Genomic DNA, 13770 nt, shown 5'->3' on the forward strand with positions numbered 1-13770 from the left:
ACATGGGCGTTAGGTTAGAGTGAATTACAAATTCTTTTCTACCTAATTCTCACATAATTTTGAAGGCAAACAAATTTCTTCATTTGGTTGGAGGGAATTAAAATTCCATACCCCCCTTGGTATTTCAATTCCATGGATTTTAGGAAAAGAAAAATAATTTTGAGACAAAATTACTCATTTCTTTTTTTAACCTAAAATTAATATTTTGACATCTCTCAACTATTGATCTCGTGACCAATTTTGTCCTCTGTCAAACTGATCAAGTACCAATTTACTAATTACGGAGGACAAAATCAGTTACAAAATTAATAGTTGAGGATTTAATCGGTCAAAAATGATAGTTGAGAACCAATTTGGTAATTACGGCATTGTCGAAAGACCAAAGCGATCATTAATTCCAATTCCAATAATAATAATAATAATAATAATAATAATAATAATAATAATAATATGTAGTGATAGTGGTGGCGGTGTGGTGTGGTGCAAATGATGGTGGTTGCGGTGGTGTTAGTGTTTGTGGTAGTGGTGGTGGATATGGTGGTGTTGGTGGCAGTGGTGGTGTTTGTAGAGGTAGTGGTGGTGGTGTTGGTTGTGGTGGTTGTGTGACAGTGGTGGAGGAAGTGGTGGTCATGGTGTTGGTCTTGGTGGTAGTGGTATAAGTGGCGGTGGTAATGGTGGTATGGTAGTGGTTGTGATAATGGTGTTGGTGGTGGTTGTATAAATAGCGGCGGTGGTTGTGGTGGTAATGCTGGCGTCGGTCGGGTTGACCGAGTTCAACCACTGTTTGATTCGAGACATGACATTGTAGTTTACCATGGAGAGATGTGGTTAAATAGTACAGTTAATGTCCGCATACTTATCACCAATTGGTTTTAAGTAGAATATGACAAACAAATTGCCAAAAAACTATGTGGTTAAGCGTGTTTGACTTACAACAGTCACATGATGGGTAAAGAAGAAGAAAGGGAAGAGAAATGAAGAATAAAAAGTCTAAAAAAATGTATTCCGACTAAAAAATTAGGAAGACGTTTTATACCAAATTGAAACTTTTTTCTTCCGGAAGTCACTTTTCAGGTTTCCAAACGGACCCTAAATTTAACTCGTGCTTCCTCAGACAACTTTATCCATAATTACAAGCATATCTCAATTAAATTGAAATATCTTACCAAATTTATTATTCAATTAATCAATTATACTTTTTTTTAATAACAAAGCAACTTCATTAACATCAAACAAGAACCAAGTTTGAAATACAATCCGGGGGAACATAGTCCCAAACACCAAGGACATATGCAGATTCAGTCGCCCGTGTAAGCACATGAGCTACTTGATTAACTGACCTTTGACATGGCAGGCAACAACGTCCCCAATGTCTCTCGCAATAGAATGGCATTGCTTAATTAGAATACCAACATAAGACAGATCAAGACACGAGAAATTAAATGAAGAGCAAAAATGTAAACAATCTGTCTCCAAGATAACACGATTCACGCCGCGAGCCTTAAGCCAAGAAAGCGCTTCCTTAACCGCCATTGTTTCTGCAAGATAGGGGTCCGACCGCATTTTTACTAAAGAGAAAATAACATTTTTAGCCTTTTTTAAGCGAAGCATAGACTTATTCCTTCAATTATTTGTGATGCAGATTCTTTTTTTTTTATATATAAAGGAAAATAGGATACTTCATTAAATCAAACATTCAATACAAGGAGGAATATAAGAAATCTAAACAAAAGGACCATGTTGAGAACCAGCAGACCTAACTAAAACGTGAACAAACTTATTCACTGATCTAGAAATAAAACCAACTGACAGTACGACTTCAAAGTGTCTTTGAATAACTTTGCAATCATTAATAACGCAACCAGCATAAGATAAATCCATTGAAGACCCATTAAAGTGAATGTAAATCATTTGCGATGTAGATTTAGTCATTCATTTACTATTAAAGTGGCATATTTTTAATGCCAGAAGTACCAAATCAGTTACTTTATTAAGTGATATATTGGTGGCAAAAAAGTCTCGATATATCAAATTAGTCACTTTGACAATACATGAAGGACTAAATCTACACTTCAAATAATTGGACGACTAAATCTACACTTTGGTTGTAATTGAGGGACTAAAAAAATCATTTATCTCTATTAAAAATATAACAAATGAATAATCCTAAGTCTTTTTCTCATTCATGTTTATAGTGGGATTCAAACCCGCACATTGTTGCCTTCAGTTGTGACGTACATTAAGTTAGGCGATCTTTTTTTTTCTTTTTAAAGGAAAGGAAATTCAAAAAAAGAAACTATAACAAAGTTGAAACGGTAACCATCCTCCACTTGGGAATGTTTAAAAGATCATTGGAGAGAATTCAATGGAGGTGATGATGTGGCATTTCAAGAACTTATAACTCGAGAGCATAATACGACAGACAAACCACTGTTACGCATTTACTCATTGCATACATGCAAAATCGTTAACTCCCAAGTTCATCCCGTAAGTTACCTTCATGCATCTAATATTCCCCATAAAGGATACTACCCCCCCACCCCACCCACCCCAACCCTGATAGAAACCCCTACCCCATAAAATATTCAAACCCTTTAAAGATCACCCAACCTTCAACCTCTTCAATACTACTCCCTGCACTTGTAACTCCCAAGGTCACCGCGTAAGTTGCATACATGCATCCAATGTTCCCCATAAATAACCTCTATATATACAATTCGCCATCCCTAGCCATTGTTTAATTGCTTTGAATCACTTTCCTTGATAACTTGACAGAAATCCCTATCTCATACGATATTCAAATCCTTTCGAATCCCCCAAGCCTCAACCTTTTCAATACTACTCCCTACACCTATAACTCCAAAGGTCGTCGCGTAAGTTACATGTATGCATCCAATATACCCTATAAATAACCCCTTGGCAATTCACCACCCTTGACCATTATTTAATTGCTCTAGATCGCTTTCCATGATAACTTGACAACACCCTATCCCCATACAATATTCAAAGCCTTTTGAACCACCCAACCCTCAACCTATTCAATACTAATCCCCACACCTGTAACTCCCAAGGTCGTCTCGTAAGTTGCATGCATGCATCCAATATTTCCCATAAAAGGCCCATCGGCAATTCACCACCCCCTAACCATTATTTAATTGCTTTGAATCGCTTTCTATGATAACTTGACAGAAACCCCTATCCCATCAAATATTCAAACCCTTTCGAACTACCCAACCCTCAGTCTCTTCAATACTACTCCGCTCACCTGTAACTCCCAAGGTCGTCCCGTAAGTTACATGTATGTATCCAATATTCCTCATAAATAACCCCTTGACAATTCACCATCCCCTAACCGTTGTTGCGCTAAGCTTTCCATGATAACTTGACAGAACCCCTATCCGTTACAATATTCAAATTGTTCCTAAGCACCTAGCCCTCAGCCTCTTCAATGCTACGTCGTCCCCCTGTAACTCCCAACAGTCCCAAGGTCGTCCCATAAGTTACATGTATGCATCCAATATTCCCCATAAAAGACTCCATGACAATCCACTAGCTACCCTCTAATCATTGTCGCGTCTACTCATATTCGAATCACTTTCTCTGATAACTTGACAGAAACCCCTATCTCATACAATATTCAAACCCTTTAGAACGTAACCACCCAACAGTCGTCCTCTTCAATACTACTCCCCTCACCTATATACATAAATCCCGCAATCCAATTCCCCAAAGAGTCACACACTAAATTGTCGCGACACATTTTACTAATGTCTCTACCTAAGCATCCATTCATATTGACTTTAATTAGTATCACTATAATTTTATTGAAAAATATTACTCATTACCCCATTAAAAAAAAAAAAGAAAAAAAAAGCATTACATAATAAATCTTATATCCATCCCGTTTCACTAAAGAATATTAATTACCTAAAGAATAACAAAAATATCTTCAAATTCCAAAAGGGAAAAGATCTTATATATTGGAAAATATATATTACCAATATCCACACCACATTCCATAAATAGCGCAGCGCACACTAAAACCCTTGTATCCCTCCCATCATTCCCCATCCTATAAAGATGGAGCGGATTTACCTCTTCCCTTGCTCCAAGATGATCAAGAAAACCTTCTTCTACAACTTCATCCCCAGCAAGGCGGAGGAGGATGCCTGCAAGGCCACCAACTCCCCGTGGCAGGTCTCCCGGGTCCTCGTCGAGGCCCGCGACGTCGTCCCGCCGGCGGCGCCCGACCCGGCCAACCCGTGGCAGATCCGCAAGGCGCTGTCTCACTACGAGGTGATTGTCGGCCGGAGTTTATGAGTTTTTGGCCTTATTTTTTGTCCCACATTGCTTTGATAACTCACTTTTTTCTCCCTTATAAGCAGGTGATCACCGGGAAACTTGTGGCGCCGTTTGCGGAGGCGTTTGAGCATGTTTTCCGGTACTGGACGCTCTGCATGGCTAATCAGACGGTGTTAGGGCAAAAGACTAATGTGATTGTTTGGGATGTGACTGACCAGAATAACCCTAAAAGGTACGGCGCCGCCTTTGAGATTCTGCCCAGTGATGATTATACTTTGGCTTGCATGGATTTGTTCAAGGATCGGAGCATGGGAATTGAGGATGAGATTGGGCTTTACTGGGACTACAAAGGGTCAACTTTCCAGTTTAAGTTGCTCCGAAAGGCCAATAATAACAAGAAGTAATTCCCCAGTCATTTTGCTGTTATTTGGTTTTGATACAGTCAAGATTCAAGAATGGAATTGATTTCAAGATTATCCCATCTATACAAACTTTTAGTTTTATGCCTTTAGACTACAAGCTATGTAACAACAATGATACCATACTGTTTGTTCTCTTTTGATGCATTTTGAAGTGTTTTTGAAAGAATTTTTAGTTTGAAATTATGTTTCTGGATACTGGGTATGCTAATCATATGAATCTTTGTGTTATGATAATGTGCAATCTTCATTCAAAGATGAAGACGACTATATATGCATGGCTTCTGATCTTTAATTTGTCTAAATTTGGACAAAGGGTAATGGTCATCTAAGCATCTATCAGAAAATTAAAGATGACTATATAGTTGTAAATAACAATTAAAAAGTTAATATTTGTCTTTTAATTTGTTGAGTAGAATTGAGGAGGACTGTCCTTAATTAGCTTAGTCGTGAATCGTGATCGCTTTTTGATTTATTGGGGTATACCCCTCTTTGACTTATTGAGGTACTTGATCTAGCTTAGCCTCGACTCAAGTCAATGGCTTATCTTGGCATAACCTAATAAATGAAACCGCGTGAGAATGTCTTTTACGTGTTTATAATATGGTAAATGAAAATTTTATCTAATTTAGTATCTTATTTTTTAAGGAAATTTAATATTTGGTATTTAATGTTTAAAGTCATATAAAACCCTAGAAAAGGAAAGAAAATGACAGATTCACAAATCAAATTCACCGCACCGGTCCTTCGGAATTGGGGTTATGTCGTTGTATATATATTGAATTCAATCAGTTAATTTGAAATTTTTTTTAGTGTTCAATCGCTTAATTGTGATTTTTGTAATAATTTGGAAATTTATCTGAAGTTTAACCCTTAAATTACAAATTAAGTATTTTTTTATGTAGTTTTATTTGCAACAAACCCCTTAATTTATTTATTGTTTTCTTACCGTGTAGTTAACTCCCTAGGCCTAAGACGGGTAATGTTAGGAAATTTTGGGTCTTATAACATATGAGCTTAATAATATTATTTTATGGAAGCAAATTATCTATTATAATTTTGCTATAAAGTATTTATACTATCAACTCAATACCTCTACCGCTAAGGATTGGTGTTTGGCATGTAATTACATTTTATTTCTTACAAATTGTCTATTACGGAGTATAATTTGTCTATAAAGTATCACATTTATACTATAAAGTATATATATTATATGGCTTAAAGTATTGGTGATATCTACAACTCTATTATGTTATTATTTTATTTATTGCAAAATGGTGTAAGTTTATGCTATAAAGTACTACATTTATATTATAAAATATTACATATAAGACTTAAAATATTAATGATGATGAAAATTTCTCCTCGATTAATATAATCAATGATAACAATTTCTTCCCGACTTCGTACAAGCTAAGGATTCTTGATCGCCACACCACCGGGGACACATACACGTCCCCTTCCCTTCCCCACCCAATCGGTCAATCCCTAGTACATTATGAAAGTATAAGAAAGAAAAAATTAAATGAATTTTATAAATATTACAAACTTTAAATTTTGTAATATTTATAAAATTAACACTATTATGAGAGTATAAGAAAGAAAAAATTAAATGAATTTTATAAATATTACAAACTTTAAATTTTGTAATATTTATAAAATTAACATGACATTTTCTTAATCTTATATTCAACGTAACCGATGCATAATTCATATATACTCCCCCACCCTTTTGTCATCCACACGCGAAAAACGTGAAAATGCCGGGCATATGCGGCGGTTGGCGAGTGGCTACAAATATCGACATTATTTATTTAACTATTACTCCGTATTAATTTATTATTGAAAGTCTAATGATTGTTTGTAATTAGATACACTTGAACAAAACACAAAATCAAGCTAGCTAGCTGCGAACTAAACAACATGCATGCACGCTAGCTAACCCAATAAAAATTTATTATTATTCTGTTTTCCAATTAAATATCAAAGACGACCAAGATCGACGGCTGGATTAAAGTTTTAGAATGGCAGCACCGCTGGATGGATTGGAAGCAAAAACATACATGCCAAGATCATTTCTGTTGATCACTCCTTTATCAATTCTTGATTGATAAAATTGCTCCTAAACAAGTAAAACAACAGAAGAATTAAGAAGAGATCATTTGTATTGAGCCCAGAATAAAAACGATTTTGCTTTGTTCAGTTTAGAACATGGTTGCAGTAAGCGTTAGGCGTTAGTCAAGCACCTAGGCTGCCTAGCCTGGTTCCTATGCGGCTAACTAAAAAAATAAAAACAGTGCACGTGTGTGGGTATATATATATATAATTAGCAAAGCCGAGCTGACCGGATTAACTCAGTTAACTTGATCAAAATAGATAAGATAACTCAGCGGAGTTGGCCGAATTATGCGCTAGGCAGGCGCCTAGGAGGGAAATCACAACAGTCTAGGGGCACCTAGACCGAATTTTTTGCAACAGTGGTTTAGAGAGTGATCTAGACCGATTTTTTTGCAACAGTGGTTTAGAGAGTGATCTAACCTTCAGATTGAGTATGAAATGAGGAATGTGACTTTCTTTCACTAGAGCTACAGCACAGCCACCCCATCCCGCTCCCGTAAGCCTCGCTCCCAGAGCACCATTATCCCGGCAAATCTTTACGAGTTCTTCCAGCTCCGGGCAGCTGTTTGTTTATAGGAGGATGTAAGGTCTCGGAAATGTGATGCAAATATTTATATGGAAGATATCAAACTATGGAGTGCAGAATAAAGACATGGCATTTGTTAGGACTCTATGTATCTGAGCCATGTTAGGACTATCTATCCTGGTCTCCCCGAGACTCTTCTTGTATATATATCTTCTATCTCTACCATTGTAATCATAGAATTCTATCAATACAAATATTGTGTTCTCATCGCATTTTCTTTAATTTGGTTTCAAGCTAAGGTATTTCCAATAATTGAGTAACCACAAATCTATGTTATAGCAGGCAGCACATCAATATCAGGGGAATAGACACTACCTGCACTCGTAGAGAACACTACAACTGTGATGGCTCTCGTTCATGAGTTCACCGAGCTTATTCAGCATTTCTTCTTCACTGCGGTGAGAAAGCATTGAAATGTAAGGCTAAATTCCAAACAAGCATGTGGTCAAGATACGCTAGTATTACATTTGACATGACAAATACTTTGTTAAACCCCCGGCATTGCCATTGGCAAATAGAGGATATTATATTTCGATTATGTTTGCTGTATGGTCCAGCTTTCTCTGGTTCTCTAAAAAGGCCTTGAACATAGAGCCAGTTTTTCACTTTTGTAGTCTTATCTATTCACAAAAACTTTCCATACTTTTAGCATTTGTTGTCAGCTTCTCGGTTTCGAGAAGATAAGCCCAAATAAACTCGGCTAAACCAGGACAGAAGTACAAAAGAAAAGTTGATTAACCAAAATTTTCAGTATGTTAAAGAATTGACCCATTGTAACTCACCTTAATTTTGATGTTACAGTGTCCTTAAAAGCATACACACGCTTGGACTCAGAGTACACATGAGCAGCTCTCTGCAATGTAAATGTGAAATATTAAACTCTAGAAGATGGGTATTATCTAAAAGAATAAATGCATCACGGATTAAGCTCACAGGCAAATATATCATCATACTATTATTCTAAAACATGTCAGAAAATAACAATGGAGCAAGTAAATAAACAAATAAATACTTATTTATATTTATATGGAATCACCTGATGCAATTTGTAGGACTTTGCAGCCTTTATCACATCCAAAGAAGTTTGAGAATTTGCAAAGATAGTTTGCAGCTTTTCGTTTATAACCTTTTCAATATCTTCGGCACTGTATGGTTCTTCCTTCAGATGTTCCTGATGCACCAAAAATAGCACTCATGAACTGAAACCATGCAGGAGATTAAATAAACCAGAGGGTATAAGAAAATACTTCTTTTATAGCATAACTGAAACAAAACGGTTCAAAGTTGTACAGCCTGCTAAATAAATGAAAAAGAGAAAAAAGCAGATACCTTGACCGCAAGGACAGGATCAGAAGATCCACGAGTACCAGCAAATGACACACATAACCCTTCGACATCTGAAAGAGTTTTCACTTTAGATAGGGCTTCACCGGGTTCCATCCCAAGCTTTATTCCCAGAACAATCTGCAATACACCATAATTGCATTTCATTTAACGGCATTGCATAGAAAGTTCACAATGTAAGTGCATAGTAAACCATATTAGTAATATGCATGTATTAAGCAGAAACTTACAGCAGCGAGCCTGCATTCAACAACCCGATTATTATAGTTGACAGCAGCAGTAACTGCCTTCTGGGATTCAGCCAATGAATGAGCTATAACAAAAGATCCACCAGCAGGGAGCTGCACATCAGTAGCCCGTATTGGGTTGAAATCGATCAACTCTGCAAATCCAGATTGAGCCATAATAGAAATTGCCTGTGGAGGAAAAAAACAATCCTTATTCTTTAATATACCAAACATTAACCTGAGGTGAGAAACTAAAGAAATGGGGGCAATCCATGTATCTATGGGAGAACAAATCCATCTGCACCCTTTTCAGGGCTTCAGACATCTAACATATTGTTCATCACCTATGACGAACAAAAACTCTAAGCTGACAAGAGTACTCAAGTTTCCAAAATATACAATTTATACACCATAAGAACTTAAGATTTAATCATCCATTCACCAAAGCTGATAAAAGAAATACAGTACTGATGCAGAAGATTAAACAGGAGAAAGTATGACCTAAGAAGTTCTTGAACCATATTCACATACTGTAATTTTGCTAGTGATGCTCGGTAAACAAAACATGCTTAGGAGAAAAAGAAAGGGATATAGTGATACCTGATCCATTCCACCAGACTGTGTGCCAATGTGTCTTTCACATTCACATGCAAGTTGAGCAAGTTCTTTCTGTGGAGAAAAAAAATCATTCTTACTTCCGAAGAATGCAATAGAAACTCATTGCAAGTTGAAACCATGTACTAGACATTGGAATTTCAACTCAAAAAAGAAAATACTGGGGGGATATACAATGGAGAGCAATGTTTAGATGTTTTCGAAAAAATTTCCATATGATGAAAGGTACAATCATATCGTGTTCATTTGGCCATTAGTACCTTTGGAATGCTCACACCAAAAGAAGCCATTATAGCTATAGTGGAAGAGCAAACAAATGCAGCAGAACTTGAAAGTCCAGAACCTAGGCAGACAAAGGATATGTTTCAGAATTCAATCCTATGCATCAATAGTTACTGTGTTCCATTTTTCATACCAAAATACAGACAGACAAAAAAATGCAAAAAGTAAATACCTGTTGGAACTATGCCATCAATGACAACATCAAGTCCAACTGGTGCACCAACATCTATTCCTTTCGATTTGGCATACTCATAAAAACCTTTATACCTGGAGAAACCATACATATCATGATTTAACTAAATAAACAACCATTTGAATGGTGTAACACCCAACAACATTTCCCTATAGTGAATAGGAGGAAAGGAGTAGAAGAAAAAATAATGTAAATATTCTTTGGAGAGAAACTATGGAGTACTAAAGTACTAAACAAACAAGTGTAAAGTGCAATATCAGCATAAAAATTCAGATCTTACCCACAAATAAAATAATGACCCCATTTGTGATTCTTCAGATCAATTTCCTGCAGACACAAATATAGTTTGTTCATGAATATTTAGTAAAGTAGTATTATTCATAACCCAAACATTACTAACAAAAAGATGACAAAATTTAACATAATCCAAAAATTCATGCTAATAACTAACAATTGGGCATAAGAAAAGGTTATTTAACAACGAAAAGCATAATAAAAAAGCAAGCTTGAAAGATTCGAAGAGAATTAGTAACGAAAAGATGGCGAAACCTGGTCGGGAATAGCCGGATAAGTGCACATGGAATATTTCTCGTTATTGACATTAGCAATTCTAAGAACCTTCTCGGTCTTATCCGCACTGTGCTTCCGAATTGCCACGATCGTATCTTGACGAATCGCCATGGGCAACACAGAGTATCCTTCATAGTCTATATGCTCTCCTATCAAATTCACTCTCCCTACACACCAAAAAGCCACAACAACAACAATAATAATAATAGAATAAAGGCACCATCATTAACACACAGTAAATCCAGTAAAACAGTGCGCATCTAAGAGAATCCAATTCTACCATAACAATCATCCCATGGTAAAAAAGGTAAATCATAAACCATCAAATCAACACCGAATAATCCAACATAATTATGACACAGAGTAAAAACATGCTTTTACCTGGAGAGCGAGTGTAAATATCGGGAGGTTGGCCATAGAATTCAACGAACTTTTCCTTGATGCGATTGAACCGCTGCTGCGCTTCCTCGAGCTGCGAGCCGCCGCCGTAGACCGGCTCAAGGGAGGAGTAAGTCGGGACCGGAAGCTCTTCGTGTCTCGCCATTATCAATCAACCCGATCCTCTTTGAGTACTCTGTGGAAACCTAGAATCACCACTGCAAGCAAGCTCTTACGATTTTCTCTCCTTCTGATTATGAACTGAGCTTTGTGGAAGGCATTTTATAATAACACGGAACCGTCGGAGCGTGGCTTCGTTGGTGGCGCGTGACGGTGGTGTGCAAATAATGACAAGGTCAAAAAGCTTTTTGGATTGATTAGGATTATGATTAGCCGATTAGGAGAAGTTCATATTCATCAGTTCATGATAGTTTATGATTGAGGATTTAAGGGTAAAAATGGAAGTTTGGGTATATATATGTGTATTAATTAGTTGGATGAAGGTCCTAAACTTTTGGGTCATTATCAATTTTTTCTCTAACTAAATTTTGCTATTCCCTAGGTATACAGCAATAAATTTGGTAAATAAATTATATTATATGGAAGAAATTTGGTATTATAAATTATAGTTCATGTATTTTTTATTTTTTTATGTATGTTGCGGAGGACAAATATAAGAGTATATTATCGAAGTGTGAGTTTTTGGTGGACCCAAGAAGAATAAGAAGAAGAAACTATGATGGTGTGCATTTTGTGCATAACATTGCTCGCCGAGTGTGTTTAAAGGTTTTTTTTTTTAACTTTATTATAATTTTTTTTTAAAATCCCCTTTGGTCTCTATCACTTGACAATAAGATAATTAGTGAGAAAATGAATTGCTATTCCATAGAAAATGAATAATGTAGGAATAAAGTGAAATTTTAAATTATATTGTTTGGTTTTCATTAATAGACTTACTATGAATTTCAATTACAATATTTGGTATTAACGTTAACTGAAATATAATAAATAATATAAAGACTAAAATGTTCATACTTATTATACCATAACAATGGAATATTAATTTTATGTTATGAAAAAGAAAAGTAATTTTTAAAAAAATAGTGATTTTGTCTTAATGTTTTTCTTTTCTTTTCAAAAATCACAAAATAAAAAATATCAAGAGAAATAAGATTTAAATTATTCCGTATATAAAATGAAAATGAGCTCAAACCAAATAAAATAGTTTATTTGTTTTCATAATTATATGGAAAAAAATTATAATTCCCTCCCATCAAAAGTGTTGTAAATGTTACTTGGATAGGAGTTGGATTTTGATTCCCAAAAAAATGTTCACCATTATTTTGAAGTTTGAGCCATTATCTCACGTGCAATCAGAATCAAAATCAAATTGATTATAGAAGCATCGCCTTCCCATCTGAAACAAAACGACAGCGTCAAAGCGGACCCACCACGTGTCAACGCTCCATACTTGTACCCATTCTCACGTTGCATTATACCTTTGTGTGTAATCATGATCGACATTTTGATTTGCCATTTGAGTCCTTTAATCTGTTAATTTGGTTATCCTAAAAATCGATAAATGACATGCACTAGCAGGTCATTTAATGTTCAAAAAGAAAATTTTAGCGATTGACGACGGTACCGTCGCATACTAACACAATATGTTATAAATAATATATGAATACCATATAATGGAATTCAACACGTCTACACAATGCAAAGTCATAGAATCATCGTAACTATTAGGTTCACAATGTGCATATTCAACGAAACAACTCCAAATTCTTTTCAACCGCTTATTTATCACAATGGTGATATGCAAATAGAGACAACTTTATTGATAAGGACAAAAAAATTGCATAAATTTAGATCAAACAATTCTCATAACATCTATCACAAAACAATGACGGAATATCTCGGGGTTCATAAAATTTCAAATCAAGTTGAGAAACTTCAAACCTAGAAGCCATCATAATTTTTTTTTTTGAATACTATTGACTCTGTTATAATGTAGTATCTCAAACTTGTGACTGAGGGCTTGAGACACAGCTATGCCGCTTGACCACAAGGCTTTTGGTAGAAGCCATCATATTTTTTTGCTTCTATGTGAATAATGGAGATAATTTGATTAAATGGAATAAATAGCAATCATTATTGTGTGGACCATGGTCCACACAGCTGTGTGGACTATACTATTAAATAATGTACATTCAGTATAAAAATAATGTACATTATATTCAGGGGATGTACATTATTTGTGTACTGAATATACATTATTTTTATACTATAAAAATAATGTACATTCAGTACAAAAATAATGTATATTTAGTATATTAAAAATGTACATTTGATTATGGTCCACATAGCTATGTGGACCAATAATTTGTTACAAGGCTTTACGGATCATTTGGGGTTTGGAGACTGTCAGTTGAACATTTTTGGGCCAACTTAAGCCCAAACAATTATCAATCAATAAAATTTATTACATTAATCAATAATACTTGAAAACAAGTGTTTTTTTTTTGTTTTTTTTTTTAAACAAGTGGTTTTTTTAGTATTCATAATTCTTTACAATATAGTGCTTGTTCAATATTGACAATAAGGTGTTATTGTGACTATTCCTAATGGAATGTCACATGTTCAAGTTCAATCACAATCAATGTGTTACTGATGGAGAAGGCGACCAATTAGTGGCCGATGACATGTTTGTGGATTTAATTGCAATTTTCAAAA

The 13770-nt window shown here is 35.3% G+C and overlaps 1 protein-coding gene across 1 annotated transcript; it reads right to left on the reverse strand.

The window, feature by feature from the left end:
- Positions 1-6527: 6527 nt before the first annotated feature.
- On the reverse strand, positions 6528-11435 carry LOC116002744 (galactokinase). Its single transcript, XM_031242912.1, has 13 exons — positions 11038-11435; positions 10636-10823; positions 10367-10413; positions 10066-10160; positions 9872-9954; positions 9597-9665; positions 9000-9185; positions 8755-8889; positions 8462-8596; positions 8208-8278; positions 7741-7818; positions 7260-7401; positions 6528-6843 (listed from the first exon to the last, which is right to left on the reverse strand). The coding sequence occupies exons 1-13, from the start codon at positions 11198-11200 to the stop codon at positions 6733-6735; spliced, it is 1503 nt and encodes a 500-aa protein (XP_031098772.1). The 5' UTR covers positions 11201-11435; the 3' UTR covers positions 6528-6732.
- Between the last annotated feature and the right edge of the window lie 2335 nt (positions 11436-13770).

This window comes from Ipomoea triloba, chromosome 13, assembly GCF_003576645.1.
Source record: "Ipomoea triloba cultivar NCNSP0323 chromosome 13, ASM357664v1".
Taxonomy (NCBI): domain Eukaryota; kingdom Viridiplantae; phylum Streptophyta; class Magnoliopsida; order Solanales; family Convolvulaceae; genus Ipomoea; species Ipomoea triloba.

Bases quoted from the DNA above. Each gene is read 5' to 3' on its own strand.
- LOC116002744 (XM_031242912.1), bottom strand. From the start codon at position 11,200: ATGGCGAGACACGAAGAGCTTCCGGTCCCGACTTACTCCTCCCTTGAG. The intron at 10,824-11,037 runs GTAAAAGCATGT...TTTGGTGTGTAG, and splicing joins TATTTACACTCGCTCTCCAG to GGAGAGTGAATTTGATAGGA. The intron at 7,819-8,207 runs GTGAGTTACAAT...TTCTCACCGCAG, and splicing joins ACTGTAACATCAAAATTAAG to TGAAGAAGAAATGCTGAATA.